This window comes from Platichthys flesus, chromosome 24 (assembly GCF_949316205.1).
Source record: "Platichthys flesus chromosome 24, fPlaFle2.1, whole genome shotgun sequence".
NCBI classification, from domain to species: Eukaryota; Metazoa; Chordata; class Actinopteri; order Pleuronectiformes; family Pleuronectidae; genus Platichthys; species Platichthys flesus.
In genome coordinates this window covers 6,375,997-6,392,736 of record NC_084968.1, presented here as the reverse complement: position 1 = coordinate 6,392,736, position 16,740 = coordinate 6,375,997, and the positions used below count along the sequence as shown (strand labels likewise).

The 16,740-nt window shown below is 42.3% G+C and overlaps 2 protein-coding genes across 2 annotated transcripts in view; both read right to left on the bottom strand.

The window, feature by feature from the left end:
* The window catches only part of ppp2r5b (protein phosphatase 2, regulatory subunit B', beta), a 33,466-nt gene extending 27,748 nt beyond the window's left edge, over positions 1 to 5,718 (bottom strand). The window contains exon 1 of the mRNA XM_062384489.1: positions 4,461 to 5,718. Within this exon, the coding sequence (XP_062240473.1) occupies positions 4,461 to 4,653 (193 nt within the window). The 5' untranslated portion in view covers positions 4,654 to 5,718. The remainder of the gene's footprint in view (positions 1 to 4,460) is intronic.
* Positions 5,719 to 7,985: 2,267 nt separating this feature from the next.
* Positions 7,986 to 14,877, bottom strand: batf2 (basic leucine zipper ATF-like transcription factor 2). Its single transcript, XM_062383439.1, has 3 exons — positions 14,556 to 14,877; positions 13,349 to 13,468; positions 7,986 to 11,857 (listed from the first exon to the last, which is right to left on the bottom strand). Exons 1-3 carry the CDS (start codon positions 14,643 to 14,645, stop codon positions 10,826 to 10,828), a joined length of 1,242 nt encoding a protein of 413 aa, XP_062239423.1. The 5' UTR covers positions 14,646 to 14,877; the 3' UTR covers positions 7,986 to 10,825.
* Positions 14,878 to 16,740: the final 1,863 nt, after the last annotated feature.

Genomic DNA, 16,740 nt, shown 5'->3' with positions numbered 1-16,740 from the left:
CACGGTTACTCTGTGTGGAACATGTTTGCACCTGGATGAGTCATACTAAGAGCAAGACGAATCAGAATGCAAGCCTGGTGGTCGGACGGACGGAATGTTAGCAGGTTGCAGCAGGGGAAGATGAGGGAAAACCTACAAATATCAAAAAGGGGATTTGGGAGCAAGTTTATCTCAAGGTCAAAAGCAGGGAACCTAGCGCTGCCTTGCCTGGCTGCAGGATCTGTTGGTGGACAGAGGTAGCTGGATCAATAATCTCTCAAATCTTCCCGTAACAATTCGTTTTTGCAAGATTAACTGGGCATAAGTCATAGTCACGTGTTTGCTCATCTGCTGGCTTGATGTCGGGCTTTAACGTGACATTGGCCTGGTTAGTATGCCATCACCAGTGCGATGCCCGTGACCAGGTAGCCGACTGGTGTGTACGGGGGCCCCAGGGGAGAGCATCCTGGCTGGGGAGGAGCGTAAAGCTATACCTGCCTCCTCTCTGGTTTAGCCAAAGAGACGCAGTGTAACCGAAGACACAGAGGAGGAGGAGGAGGAGGAGTAATCCAAGCTCAAACATAACAAGAATTTGCCAAAACACATTTTTTGCATGTTTTCTGAAATATAACCTGTGACTTCTGCCTTTCAATCCTTTTTCTTCCTTCCCTTCTTGCCATTTGTTTCTGATTCTAAGAGAAACAGAGGCGATAACAGCCAGTTGACGATACTGGGAGAGTTTCCACAACCATTATCTTCCAGCAACCATCTTTACTGGAAACCATCCTTAAGTATTTTATTGTTCAATGTGACGATTGAGGTGTAAAGAGAACTGGAAAGCGTTCCCCCGTGTCTGAAAACATTCTTCATACCCATCTGGTTGTTCCTGTAACTGTGTGACTGATATTAAATATTTTAATTTGCCTGGGTCCCAGAGAGACACTACGTTTATCAAGCCCCGGTGCCTCCGTGCGACTTAATCATCGTCTCATTTGGGGCTTCCTCTGGAAAAAGTTCAGCATTACTTACATTAAAACAAAGGAATATTGAATATAGTGACTTTAGTGGTTACATAAAACTGTGCCAACCCTCAAAATGTTGCAAGATGATTTGTGGTTCATTGAACACCACCACTATTTACTTGAAGGCAACATAGTTTGGACATCCAGAGAAGCTTTTACTAGAAAGGTGTTTGTTTTTATGAATTTGACGTGAAACAATCACACTTTTGGGCCACAGATCTTAGTGAAATTTGTTTTTTTTATGTATAAAACGCGGGTTTAATTCGAATGTTAAACAAGTCCATACCACTTCATGGTTAGAGGCCATTTTTCAAACCAATGTGATAAGAACTTCCTTTAGGACTTTATATCCATCGCAATTTTATATCCCTGCAATCTCAGTATCATATATGTGCAATACATTGTATATCTTTCTATATTTTATAGCTCCTTATTGTATTTTTGTGTGTATTTCACAATTCCCTTTTTGCTGGGGTAACACAGTCAATTTCATCATAGTGGGACTGATAAAGGACTTATCTATCTTATCTATATTATTTTCTTAATTTTCTGATATCACAAAAGACATCTTGTGGAAATACAAAGTTTATTGAACATCATTTAGTAATTTACTGGCACTCAAGGACTGCATGATTTCAGATTATGCCAGCTTTTTGTCCTAACTGAGAAAAGATCACGTTTGAGGCCAATACACTACAATTAAGGTATCTTGAGGATGAGACGACTCAAACACACACACACAAACAACTCGTAGATCTGAGCTCTGAGCTCCTCCACGTCCCGACTTCCAGGTTCTTAATAACGAAGACTCTACTTGCTTCACTTCGAGACTATTTTCGCCGAGGCATGTCAGCATTTCTCATTCTACAAAAAATGTCTCCTTCTTTCTTGTGCTGTTGGTTGATGTTTCAAACACTTCTGATGTCAGATCTGCAAAGATACAAGCTATGACTGTGTCGGTGGCTGATTGAGGACACGGCTGATGGGAAAACCACTATCTCGAAGATTAGGTAACAGATAGAGAAACTAGACTTCAACTTTTACCGCATGTATAAAACATGGGAAATGCACTAAACTTCTGCAAAGGAACAGACCCATAAACTGACCCGTTTCCCTCACTGAGCGGAATGAGGGGAGAATCCACCCTCCGTTACTCTGGCATTGTTCATTTCATAATTCCCTCAGCCTCTATTGGTGTTTGAAATACATCAAACCTTTTCCATAGTTGCTCTATCAGGTCCAGAGAAAACTAACGGCACAAAAACAAAACAAAAGAGCAGTTTGAGATGGTTTCACATGCTACTGACGACAGATCTGCATTGTGGTCAGCTGAGGCTGGGAATCAGAACATCTCCCTCTTCATGTCAGAGTCAGCCTGGTTTGATGGTTTTTGATTGTTATCAGCTTTTTTTTTTGTCCCATCTTCTTCACTGTGTCCTTCTGAGTCTGTTGCATATTTCAGCCTGGAGCTGTGAGCCAGACTTGGAGCTTAAAACCAAAAGAGAGGTGCCATTGTCAACAGGAGGAGAAGTTCAAATTAACAATGGCAATGTGATTCCCCGGAGGGCAAAACACCCACAAGTCTGTCTACACTTGGCCTATATACACTGGCTGCTACAGACTTTCCCACATCACCAGGCTTTTCTCTTCCACCGCTGCTGCAGGATCTTACTACCACTTCCTCCTGGGGATCCAGAAAGAGTGCCGCAGCGGTGCAGCAGCCATGTGATAACTGGCCCTTCTGTCTGTGAGGGCTACAGCAAGTATGCACAGCAAGGTCTGAACCAAAAGGTGCCATAAAGACATAATGAAAGCCCTCCATCATGTTGCAGCACTCACTCGTCTCTCACAGGCCTGAGAGGAAGTCAGAGCGAGAGAAACAAAGTGTAAAAACCCATAAGAGGCGCACGGACCTCGTGTCTAAAAGCAGAAAGGTCCTCTAAGCAGAGGGGGCTGATGGGAAGTGATGCAGGAGTAGCCTGATAGAGACGGGTTAGATTCATAAATGAGGACTTTGAATGTGCTCTTGTATGGCACACATGGGTAAGACAGGCAGGAAGAGAAGACATGTGAGGTGAGGAACAGGTGGAGATGAAGAAAATACCAAAGAGAGGGAAGGAGCATTGAGGAATGGCTCTTCCTCAATGCTGTGTGAACCAAAAGAAGAATCTAAAGTGTTGAACGCAAGGACCAGAGAAAATCTATTTTTGAGGCTAACGCAACAAAACGGACACAACTGGGGCCACAAGTGGCAGTGACACGAAAATCCTACTCCTCTGTGATTGTTCCATGGCAGACTCCACCCAGGCCTGTCGGTTGGTAGGCGAACTGCAGATGACGCTATATTTGAACACAACATCTTTGCGCTGCCTTCACTCTGAGAGAACACCGAACACGCTCCCACAGATCAAAGTGGCCTCTGTAGAAGCTCTGGGATTACAGCTACGGCACCAACACACCCGCAAATGCTGCAGCTCGTCTCGGAGACGTTATTTCTTCCCTCAAAAAGCGTACAAATGTGTTTCTCGTTCGTTGTTTCACTGTAGAAACAAGGTTCCACAACACTGTGGTGTGGAAGGACCTCCTGATAATGGGATGAAGGTTTGATGGCTTAAATAAGTGTGTAAACTGAGCTTCCTGTTATCTGATAATAATCAGAGTAAAAGCTAACAAATGTTGCTTCCTGTTATCTATCATCCCTGTAACGGTTCCATTACCTCCGCCAGGGAGGTTGTGTTTTCATCTGCATTCATTTGTTATTTAGCAGGATTACACATTTGGGGGCGGTATATATTCAACATGAATGCCATTCTTCTTTTCCTGCAGTGTTCATATAATCAATGGAGTAGTTGAGTGACTGAAAATGTGCGTGATTTTTAAGTTTAATTAACAATTTCAGGATTCTTTTCTCTATTTTAGTGAAAATCTTGAGCAGAAAATCTAAGCTAGACATCTGACAGCATCTCTTTGGATTGTTGGAGACCACGGTGGATATGTTTCTATGTTTTCTGAGCATTAAAAGACAAAATGCATCCAGATCAATCCCATAATTGGCCGATTATTAAACTATGAAAACGTGTGATAGTCCTACAGCAGAACATTCTCATGACAGGCCTTTAAAAAGTCCTGAACCAGACTGCATGGCTCCTGTCAGGCCGACCAATCCAAGACATTGCTCTCATCTCTGTCAGGACAGCGGGGACAACTTGTACCAGCGGGACACATGATAATACACAATACAGTCCACTAATAGACCTTCTCCACTTCTCTGATTATTAAATATGTATATCGTGAAAAGTTAGTGACTGTTCTTAATGTAGAAATGTTTAAATAATAAACAATAAAGTGGGAGAATGGAAGTTTATGGTGACCTTATTAGACCCAACTCTAATACCCAAAGTGTTCCTATACGTGTTGTTCCTGACGTAGGACCACAGGAGGGCCGCTTGAGTGCCTCACCTTTAAGCAGGGGCAGCGGGGTGAGCTCCACCTGGGAGCTCTGGTAGCGGAACTGGGACGAGCTGTGGGACCTCCTCTGCCGGGCCCTGCGCATGGACCGGCGCGGGAAGCCGTCCACCTTCTCCGCGGAGGGCACCGAGAAGCTGGTGGTCGGCGAGGACGGGCTGGACGGGGGCAGCTTGGTCGTCTCCATTGTGGCTGTGGACGGCGGTGCGCCTTTACGCGTGCGGGCGCTTAAAAAGAGGCGTTGGAGAGGATGTACACAGCAGGGTGAAGTGAGGGGAGGACGCAGGAGTGAGTACAGGGCTCTCTGAATCACTGATGGATTATCAATTGATCAGAATGATACAGACGCTCCGGGAGGGAGGGGGGAGGAGGGGAGGAAGGGGATGAGAAGTAAAGGGGAGGAGAGGAAGGGGGGAGAGGTGCAGAGGCGGAGGAGAGGTGGATTTCTTTTCTAGATGCCTCGTTGTCGGTATCAGAGCCGGACTGGAAATGTCAGCAGCAGCAGCAGCATCTCTGGCTCTTCCTCTTCTTGTCTTTACGCACGGATGGAAAATCGCGTGTGTGTCATCCCCGTGGAGGAGCAGCCTGCACAGCCTCCAGATGATGCTCAGACATGCAGGCGCGTCTCTTCACACATACACTCACACACACTCACAGACACACACACCTCTGTGCTGCTGTATTGGCGTCACACACACACACACGAGTCATGGGCCTGAATCAGGATGTGTTTCTTATCCTGATGTGAAAACAGAAAAAAATAGAATAATCAATAATAACTGATTGCCCTCCTGCTGTTTATCCACATGAAAAAAAACAAAGCAGCAGACTCCAGGTCAGTTTACAGCCTCTTGGTGGATGTTGATATGAAATCATCAGTCGGGGCCCACCTCGGCTGCCGCATCACTGTCGTCCTCCTCGCTTTTAACGCATCCTCTGTCGACCCTCACATGGGCCGCACCTTCACATGAGCCAATTTTATTATAACGTGAGGTTATTATTATCTCGGGAGATGTAAATGTCGCGGTTCCTCCTCCTGCTCCTGCCCGTCCTCCAACCGTATCAGGGCGGGGAAACAAACGCTGCCTCACCGAGCCGACATGTGCAGGTCCTCCGCCGCTCCGCTCCCGTCTGTGTCCCTTTACCTCCAAACAAGAAACGGGGGAGGATGCAGCCGCTCCCCCCTCACTCTCTCTCTCTCTGGAAAAGAGGCAAAAGCCCGTGTTATACAATAGCAGTGTGTCAGACTGACGCGCTCCGCTCCTGTCCCCCCTTCTCGGTTGCCGTTATCCGGTCAGTCCTACAGAGCCGCGTATTGCTGCGTCAATAGGCGCATATTGAGATGAGGATATTACAGGAAACGGGGCTTCTTTGCTTTCAAAATAAAGTTGGGGGATTAGAGTGACGCTAAATGGGGCGGATCTGGCGGATTTGTCTAAATCAAGGGCCATAAAGGGGCCACAGTCTAACACCCATGCACAATTCCTGATCCAGTAAGGTTCACATTTAAGTAAATCCTTGTGTAATAATTATTATCAAATTGTCATATGTATTGTAAGTATTGTTAGTGATTGACAACCTTACTCCAAAAAGGATGATTGACAGGACAGGAGCAATCAGGGGACCAGTCATATTGCACCACCTCTGGATCCGCCCTTGGCTGCATGGTACATAAATAAAGCTGTAAAGGGATAGATTTTGATTCCGGCCCTTTCAGGCAATATAACTTAACTTTAATATCTTTTCTTCAGTATTTCCTATAATTTCTAAATAGAGCTACTACCAAGCAATTGCTGCAAAACAGTGGCGGATCCAGGATTTTTCTAAATCAGGTCCAGTAAAAGAGGGCCAACATTTACACATGGGGGCAATTATAACATCCCTGCACCATTCCTGATTCGGTAAGGTGAACATTTAAGTCGTTCCTTGTTTACTGTAATAATATAATAGTAGTGTTCTACAAGCTAAACAGAAAATTATCGTGAAGTAAAATAAAACCTCTATGTCATGGGAAACTTTGTAACTGCGGCCCCTGATTTATAAAAATTCTACATCTGCCACTGATTTGATTTCTGGTAATTGTCTCTGAAACGACCCCCCTTTCGGCGTCCTGACCCCTAAGTTTGGGAACCATTCTGTTATAGACTTTCTTGGAACTTGTCATGTCTACTTGATGCCTCAGTTAGGGAAACCAGTAAGGATTTTATTTTGAAAGGAGTGACCGGATGCTCTCTGATCTCACTCGGTGTGACTTGAGACGGTCCCTGAGCCTGAGGTGCTGCAAGTAGAGAGAGAGGCTCCTCACTGCGGATGACGCTATAGGATGGACTTATTTATTTATTTACAAATCAATGCATTTGTCTGGATTTGGCCTGGATGTGATGCTTTCAAACACATGCGTCATTATGGTGTGTCGCGCGCCTCCATCACGATCAACCCGCAGCATCACCTCATGGCCAAACCCCGCGAGCGTGGCTGTTGTTTCACGCTGTTATGAAATGATCCCCCCCTCTTTACCTCCCCTATCCCCCCCCCCCCTTTCCATTTTCCTCGCTCCCTATCCGGGGTGAGTGCGCGCGCGCGTGTCGATGGCTGTAGTTGGCTCTTAGGATCAAGTGCCATCCATTGTTCTTCTCTCCTTTAAGCCACTTGCGCTCTCTCTCACACACATTAACACACACACACACACACACACACACGCACACACACATACACACACACGCACACACACACACACACACACACACACACACACACACACACCTTGGCTGCAGTGGATGTGTCAGAACCATAAACACACCCCATCGTTATTATAATCATATATATATATTCAACAAGGGCGTGCGTAATGCCATGCGCCTGCGCTCCGTGTACCCCTCCTCCCCATCCTTCCCCGTGTTGTGTCTCAGGTGAGGTTGCATTGTGGGTAAAAACCACAAGCACCATGAGTAAAGCAGTGACTGGTAAGACGCAGAGCAGAGGTGCGCATATGCTCCACATGTGTACGTCACCAAAGGTTGTTCTTGTACTGGCCAGACAAACGTCCAGTCACCCTGTGGTTAACAACACTTCATCATCCGTTTTATAATACATGTGTGTTTTTCAAGCCAGTCTACAGCCATGGTCTGTTATATAAAGACTAATAAGCCATTGTGGTATCCCATAGCAGTCTTACGTTTTAGGAACGCCTCATCCATTGCAGCTTCCAAATCCAGACCAAAACCAAAATCCCAAGAAACTTCGACTAAAGTGTTTTAACAATTCGAGATCATAATTTAATTGTATTCTTTTACATACTTCTATTTCATTTGCATTATTTCACACCTTTGACTTATTTGTTTGTTAATTGTCGTATAAATGTATCCTTTTTGTTTCCTTTGCCTCTTTTATTCTGCTCCTTTTAATCGATTTTGCTTATTTTTTTTAAATAGATTTTGTTTATATATTGTCCCTGTGTACAGCACCTTGAATCTACCTCTCTGTACGAAATTTGCTTTACCTGATGATAAGAATAATACATTTGATTTGTATGGCATTTAATGCTCACAGTCACTTTACATGATTACAGAGAACCGGAAGCAGCTCCGAAGGGAATAACTATAAATATAAAATACACATCATTGTCACACACTTCAATATACAGTAAGATACACATCATAATAAAACATCAGAAGCATATTAGAACACACACTGTAGGTGGCAGCAGAGATTTGAGCTGCCTGGTGCTTATTTTACATACAGTATATAATGATTACTATGTTCACCATCGAAGTTGAGCTCCTAAGATGCATACGAGCAGATATGATCACATTTTACACCTAAACATTTTCAAATGATGACAAAACACACGTAACATTATTTATCCGGTTAGGGGGTTTGTGTCTAATTCTGGGTGCACAGAATTGAGTTAACGTTTGGTCACATGTTCTGTTTTATAACGCTTACCTTTTTGTTTGTCTTACGGGGATCCCCTGATAATAAAGGACTGACACCTGGCAAGAGACAGCCCACAGGAAGTGGAAGATGCCATCAAAGACTGAAGGGGGGGGGGGGACTTTGATTTAAGATTTCTCAAATCCTTTCTCTGATGGGTAATGTCATTTGTGAGGAGGTCAGTTTTGCTTATGTTTACCTTTTGTGCTTTATCCATTAGTCACATGTGCGAAGTTTGTAGCAAAAACCACACAACCAATAACAACCAATCTAAAGCAGCAAAACTATGTATTTAAGTCAAATTTGACTGAATTAAACTTTTAGGGTATCATGTTATTTCATCTTTCAATATAAACACAGTGATCATCAAACTGTATGTAAACAATATTGGAATAGCCTTATATAATATAGATTAAACAGAATTGTAAATTTAACCGTAATTAACATTTTAATGCAATCAATATAATAATTAATACATAAATACAAAAGAAATACAAAAAAGGTCATAACAGACATACAGACTCAACATCTTCCTATAAAGCTACTGAAACTGCTACATGGAATACAATTTCCCAAAGAACTGTAGATATATTGTGTATGAAGCAGATTTATCCCATAAACCATCATATGGAAAACCAAAATATGAATAATACAATCGTTAAAAAAGCCCACAATAAAAACATTTTATGTAGATATTATTACTAGGGCTGTGAAATGATTAAAATTTGTAATCAAATTAATCACAGGTTTCTATGGATTAATCATGATTAATCACATTACCAATTTTCTCGGTATATTTTTGTGAAAAGACAGATATATACATTGAACATTTCTTTTATATTCATAAATAAACAAAACAATGGTGCTGCAACTCAGCAGTTCTTTAGCAGTTATCTTTGCTATTCCATATGGAACATTAATATAATCTTCATCCTAAACAGAAGTCGAGCTTCTTAGCCATTGTATAGTTGAATAAAACTTTTTTCTTTTATTTTTAAATCAAACAGAAATTATTTGAGCTTCTTAGCTATTCTTTTTATAGGATGGTTGACATTTTTTATATTTTTTGTCAAACAACCATTAACCACACCATGACACAATCTAATGCCTCTCAAGGTCCTCTTAGCTAGTCGTTCTTTAGGCAGTTGGTGAGGGAAACTAACTTGTCCACATTCTATGACAGTAAAGCTGACTGCTTCTTTGCACAATGTGTCCTGCGAGTGAAGCTGGTTTGGCGCATTTCCACCTTTATATACAGTCTATGTAAAATATAGAAACCAAAAGAATTTATTAAGAATCAAACTGACACACCAAATTTTTTCTTGGATTGAAATATTGCATATACCGTAAATAAATAACTAGTAGCAGCGGAATATGTTAGAATGTATTTTGAACGAGGTAAAACAAAGAAAAGAGTAATATAATAAACTTTCCTATCGGTAAATCAGGATAAATATCACATGCAGCCAGTTCGCAGGCTGTGTGGTTAACTTTGGCACCCTCATATATATTTTAAATATTGCAGCTGCAGGCACATTTTTCTTCTTTCCATGAAGTGGTGAGGAAGTGTTTACTCCACCTCTTTTTAAAATAACAAGTCAAATTTGTAGAGTGTTGAGTCAGTATTTGTCTGAAAGCCATGATGCCCACTTTTGATTTATACAAAATTCAAAACTAAGAAAAAGTTTCCACTGCTGGATTTGAGCCTGAAATCAACGGACTCACAAGCTTCTCGTTCACTGAACAAAGCGGTGCCTGTTGTCAGCGGAAGATGGAGAATTTAGCAGCCACAGGAAACTTGTTTAACAAATATATGAGTCTCCTTTACGCAGTTGACTGCGTTCTATGGGAGACAACTTTTTATCGTTTTTATTGATTATTAAATTTGAGCATTACACAACTTATGGAAACCGTTGTATGTTGTTGTCTATGGCTCTGATCAATCTGAGAAAACGACAGTGATAGTGTTTTCATCAGGGTTAATCTCAGTTTGAGCTTCAGTGATATCCGAAAGCTTGTGTTTTAAATGGGGGCATAGGGTTTAATAAACACGGTTTATATTCTCAGACAATGAAAGTCTAATTAAACATTCTACAGGTTGCATTAAGAGAAATGCCAGACATGGGTTGTCAGTTGTATAAATATGTGAGTCTCCCTTTAAGCAGAGGAAAGAGATGATTAAGGGCAACAGCTCAGATCTTGATTCATTTTCTGATGCCAGTTACCATTAATAACCACCAACTGGATATCAGATGTGAAAATCGTCTATAAAACCTGGCATTATGCAGTAGTTGCTTTAAACAGTCAGTTCTACTGGAAGAGAGCTGAAACCCAAATCCTCAGATTTCAATTAAATAGCTGAAAACATGTAAATTTGAAAATTTGAAATAGGGCGCTGAACCTCCATGGCCTTGTGACATGTAGCGTTATTGATCACTAGTTCCACTTAGGATCCAATCATCCATCTCCAGCAGCTCAGAAAGAGAAAGGTCACCTGAGGGATCGCCCAGCAGAGGCTGCGAGGGCGAAGGCTGACCGACAAGTGTGTCGGAGCTGCTGCAGCTGCTGTTCAGAGGACTCGGGATTGTGAGCAGGGAGAGCAGAGACTCTTGATCGGTTGTTTGTTGTCTGTAACCGAAGGAGGCAGCGGCAAGAGGCAGCTCCAAGTTTGCCTGAGGTGATTGAAAAGCAGGATTATGAAGAGTTGGTGGTAGCAGCGGACCTGAGCCGTTTGGATTTCCACTGTGCTGACCCAGAGGAAGCTGGGGCACATTCATGGGACAAGCTTGGAATACTGGACCTCCAGTTTCTACCGCCAACATTTGGTAAGGGGGCACCACAGAGGTTTGCTTTATTAAAAAAGCATCCAATGTGGCAGAATTAAGAGGAGGAAAACACACGTTTGCATGCGCTGAGGAGGTTCCGTGGAGGTTTTCCCGCCCTGATTGAGGCTGAGCTGCTGCGGTGAGGGGGCTGGGGGTTATAGAGGTTGAAAGAAGGCTGGTGCAAAGGGGCCCAACCCCTGTCGGACTTGTGGTGTTTGGAGGCTCTTTTCTGAATAAAGAGTGACGATCTGGGACGGAATAAGGAAGAGTTGCAGGGCCAGAGTAGGAGGGGATGACGAGTTTGGCAGAAAAGCCAGAAGACAAGGAGAATGTTGGAGGAGAAGCTGAGGATGCGAGATGGGCTTGAAGACCCAGGCTGGAGGAGACCAAAGCGGGAGTAGCCAGAGTGGAGCTCTGAGCCTGGGGAGTGAACCTCGGAGGTGGGCCTGAGGTGCTCTGACAGCCACCTGAGTGGGACGCGGAGACGTGTTTTCTCGAGGTGGACGCAGAGGCTCGGAGGCAGCAGTGAGGCTCATGACGTGCCAGAACTTTTGTGTAGCGTTTGAGGCTTTTCTGCAATCCGGTGATCTCATTTTGAAGGGAGGAGTTTGATTGCTCGAGACGCTGAAGCTCCTTAAGATAAGGGAAGAACATGAGGAGGAGAAAAGAAGACAAACAGTTAAAGTCAAGTTTAGTCAGGTATATTTTTAGCATCACTCAGAGTGGAGCTCCTTGGCCATAAAAATGGATTCATGACATACATGAAAAGTCAAATAACAAACGCAATCACATCCCTCCCACGTAATATTACAGCAGGCTGTAATAAAACACTAAAGCCTTGAAACACTAATGACATGCTGCTTAAAGCATCTTCTGGAGGGCTGCAATAGAAAGTACAACAGCCATAAAGCAGATGATGCCTGGCCTAAGTCTGAACCTCAAAGGAGAACTGAAAGGTTGCGCCTAAGTGACGGCACTGCCAGTTCAGCATGAGGGGAGAGGGAGTGGGTGCTGTAGTGAGCAGGAAGGGTGATTCCCTGGTGAACTGGCAGTGCCGTCATTTCAGAGCAGCATTTCAGTTCTCCTTTGAGGTTCAGACTTAGGCCAGGCATCATCCGCTTTAAGAACCCTCTTTTCATATCATTTAATAATAACTACCTAAAATGACAGAAACCATCTTAGAGAAAAGTTGATCTGACTTGTTGTTTTTACTTTTTAGTACTTATAAATAAAAGCACTGACACGTTACCCCTATGTCCCCCTGAAGGTCAAGGAGCAAAGTAGCAGTATACATTTGTGTATGTATATGTATGTATGCTGGCCGTTTAAACCATGCACTCCTGACACTCTCTAATGTTTATAAATCAAACTTGCAGCAGCCATGATTCTCAAACCTAACCTGCAGGTCACACAGCAGAACTGATAAGAGAAGAAGAAATAGAAAGTGAAAGATTGTAGAAACAACTGTATTAAACAACTTCAAACTGATAAGAGATATTCAACATAGTGCCCACATTGGATGGATTTTCATAAGGATAAGACTCCAGACATATAAAAGGTTTATGTAAAGGTGACTTATGACAATATCTTCAATATCTATGACAATAAACTAATTATTAATTTGTATTTTGGAGTGTGTTTCGAATGAACTTTGAAAAAACATTCTAAGGAAATTCAGTTTTAAAAAAGTTTTTAAACTGATTAAAATAAAATCCATTTGTGAAAAACAGTTGTGTGCCTGGGGGCAAAAAGCAAGTAAGGTAAAGTAACATAAATCATTCAACACAAGGTGTGTGTACGTGTATTTGTGTGTGTGTGTGTGTGTGTGTGTGTGTGTGTGTGTGTGTATGTGTGTGTGTGTGTGTGTGCGTGCGTGTGTGTGTGTGTGTGTGTGTGTGTGTGTGTGTGTGTGTGTAGAGAGTTGAAATGGAAAAGGGAGGGCCAGAGTGAATGGCTTTCCCTTAAGGCCGGCTATTTACAAGAAACGGCTGTGAGCATGCTGACTGATTACACAAGACAGACACACACTCTGGTGACACAAGCCTGTGTGATAGTGACTGAGGGGACGATAGAGTCACTAGGTGATGGTGTAAGGACGGAAAGAAAAGAGAAAATGTCTCGAACCTCGTGAAGTTCGTCGGCTCTCTCTGTTTGCTTTCGGCGGGTCTTCCTGGCCGCGTTTCTGTTCTTCTCTCGTCTTTTCCCCCCCGTTTTTCCCACCTGTTGTCCGTCTCCTTCTCTCTCCTGTAAAGATTCACGCACACACACAGGAGACCACAACCATTACAGTAATGACACTTACTGTGTGTTTCGATGCATACTTCTCTTAAGGCTTTTGAAGAGCACGTCTGTTCTGTAAAGTTTCATGGTTCATGAGGTCAAGAGACAAGCCAATCAAATGTCAGGTGGTCGCTCAGTTCAAGCAGGTCAATAAAGAAAAAGCGGATCTGGACATGGATAGAGAGGAACTTGATCCAATAGATGTGAAAATATTATTTTCCTGACAGCTTTTCTCTGAAAATGTAAAATTCTAAAGGCGACTGTATCTAAAAATGTCTTCCATTACTTATGTATTTTTATTTCTTGAAGTGGGCGTGGGTTCTGGATCTAAAGCAGAACCAGAGGCACAGATAATTTTCTCGGTATTAAAACTTCTGTTAATAAGAAACTTACGGTAAATGCTTTAAATCTCTTTAGGAACAAGAGCTTTGTCATCAAACTGTAACTGCATCTTACCACATAAATGCAAAACAACAAAGCTGTGATCAATGCTACTAGGAATAAAAAGATTAGATGCATGAATTAGCACTTCTTCTTTACCCATATGAGACGACGGGTGCAAAGCAGCAAGCTGTAACAAAATAACCCGACTGCACAAGACAACTGGGGCTACCTTGCCTAACAGTCACAATATTATAAGGTGAGGTCAGTATTTCTAAATCGGAAATAATAATATTAGTACAAGGACCTATTTTATTGTCACGTCTCTCATTTTAGTCCACTTTTATGTTTGTAAATTGTCGTTGGGGAAAATACACAACTACTGGTATTTCTGATTCACAATGGTGGGTTATATCGATTTGAGAGGGAGAATCTATGCCTTTAATTATATAATGTTTTAAATGCAACATTTTGTTGTTACCTTATTTTTTTAAATGGCCGTGCATACAGACTTTAGTTTTACTTTAGTACTTTACTTTAGTACTTTAGTTTTATTATCAACTTTTTTTGCATGAATATCCACAAACTGTGGCTATTACGGGATGTCACATGATTGGAGTCTATTGGTTAATTGACTGATTGATCTATGAAGAGAAGACAGAGGACTCACCGATCCAGCCGTGTTGCTGTTGCTCTCCTCAGCGGACAGGGAGCAGGGGCTGTTGGTTCCGTCCCTTGTGTCCATGAGCGACGGGGACATCTCTCATCCCCCCCTCCCCCTCCCCCACGTCCCACACACAACTGCTCTTACACCGGTAGCTTCAATCTCGATCTACATCCAGCCCGGTTTACCCGCGCGTCATGAGGGCTATTACGCACAGCCTGCGCGTCTTGCTGCAGCTTGGACCGGCTGCAAGATACTAAACTTGTAATGTCGGCGGCCGGTTTAGTTCCTGGCGGATGCTTGGTGACTCTGTAAATGTGTGTTCAGCCTGAAGAGCAGCTGCTGTCCCCTGTGCGCTCAGAGGCTTTTATTGCGCAGGAGGTTTGGCATCTGACGCAACACGACGCTGCGTCTGCTTTCAGTTTCTCTTTATGTGAAATTGGCCATTGCAAGTTAAGGGTAGTGAAGGGTTGATTTGCATTCAAGTGCGGCTTGTTACTTTCACTTTTGAAGCTGGTGACTACACTGAAGCAGCAATTTAGAGTTTTTTTAATCCTGATTTTTGAAACGTGATGCATAAGCACACACGTTCAATGCTTCTTATAGCCCCATGTTCCAATTATGAATGTTTGCTTGACTACAGTACAAATCCTAACTGATTATTTTCGACTGCACTTAAAGGCATCAAGATAAATACGTGGGAAAAAGGTGACGTGTAACAGGAAGAGCTCAGCGCCAAGGACCATATTAGGAGCACAGCTGGGTACGCCTCCACGTGCAGGGAATTCCTGAATCGCTTTTGCCTGGAAATCACTGCCCCCGTGTCCAGTCACCAGCTTCAAAAGGTTTTGCAAGGGAAATGATATAAGCTGCATTCATTATTTGACAGAGTGCATGACTCCATATGTGATCAGCAAAGTAAAAACAAACACGCAGATAACCTGCTGTGTTGCTGTGGAACTAGTTTTCTGGCAGGAGTGAGAGTCAAATATTTAAAGAAATAATTTGTTTTCATTGGTAATCATTAGGTAAAATATTTTCTGCTTACATTCCCCCTGCACCGGGAGTTAGTTGCTTCTACCTACAGATAGACAGATAGATAGATAGATCGTTAGATAGATAGATTAATTTATTCATCCCCGAAGGGAAATTAAGTCGTCATAGCAGCCGGTATATTTGAATACAATAAAATACAATACAATAGAATAAAATAAAAAAATTAAAATATTGAGGTAGGTAGAAAGAATAAAAACAGAAAAACAAGATGAAAAGGTAGAAAAGGTGCAGTGGCTAGATTATGGTGATAGTACTGATGATATGATGGTAATGTTATTGTAAGACAGTATATAAAAATAGTACAGCATATAATATATGATAGTAATTGTACCAATATAATAGCAGTATATAGTAGTAATGGCAGCAACGTATATATAATAGTAGTACATATAATAATAATAACATGTACACATGTATAAATATGTGTATAAAGACTTATATATACAAAGAATATACAAAGAGTATGATATAATATGATGTAATATATAGTAGAGGTATAAATATTCGACTATATTTGACTACAGATAATATACTATGAGTGTAAGAATATGTAGACAGAGTATGCAAAAGACAATATTATTGTATAAAATGATATATAGTATCAATATGGTTTATATTAACACATATCACATATGATGTGAAAGTAAGTGTTCCAGTATATGGAGCGGAGTGTTGTACAGGGCACACAGTGCAAGGAGACAGGTATGTTTAGTGTAGTTCTGTGATGGTGGCTCTGACAGAGGTAGATGCGTTGTACAGTCTTATTGCGGTTGGGAGGAACGACTTCCTGTATCGTTCCTTAGAGCAGCGGGGTTGAATGAGTCTGTGGCTGAAGCTGCTCCTTAGCTTGTCCAGTGTTTTGTGGAGGGGGTGAGAAGGATTGTCCACAGCAAAGAAGATGGTGCTCGCCACAACAGACTTGTAGAACATCTACAGCATCTTGTTGCAGACATTGAAGGACCTGAGCCTCCTCAAGAAATAAAGCCGGCTCAGGCCCTACTTGTAGACGGCCTCTGTGTTGGTGAACCAGTCCAGTTTATTATCCAGTGTGACACCCAGGTACTTGTATGCAGGATACAGAGCTATACAAAGTTCCTAGCCAAATGTCCCAAAAAAATGTAATTCTCCTTGTTCT

Coding starts and splice junctions, on each gene's coding strand:
- batf2 (XM_062383439.1), bottom strand. CDS start 14,645: ATGTCCCCGTCGCTCATGGACACAAGGGACGGAACCAACAGCCCCTGC. Junction 13,469..14,555: donor ACAGCAACACGGCTGGATCG/GTGAGTCCTCTG, acceptor GAATCTTTACAG/GAGAGAGAAGGAGACGGACA. Junction 11,858..13,348: donor GAGCCGACGAACTTCACGAG/GTTCGAGACATT, acceptor CCTTATCTTAAG/GAGCTTCAGCGTCTCGAGCA.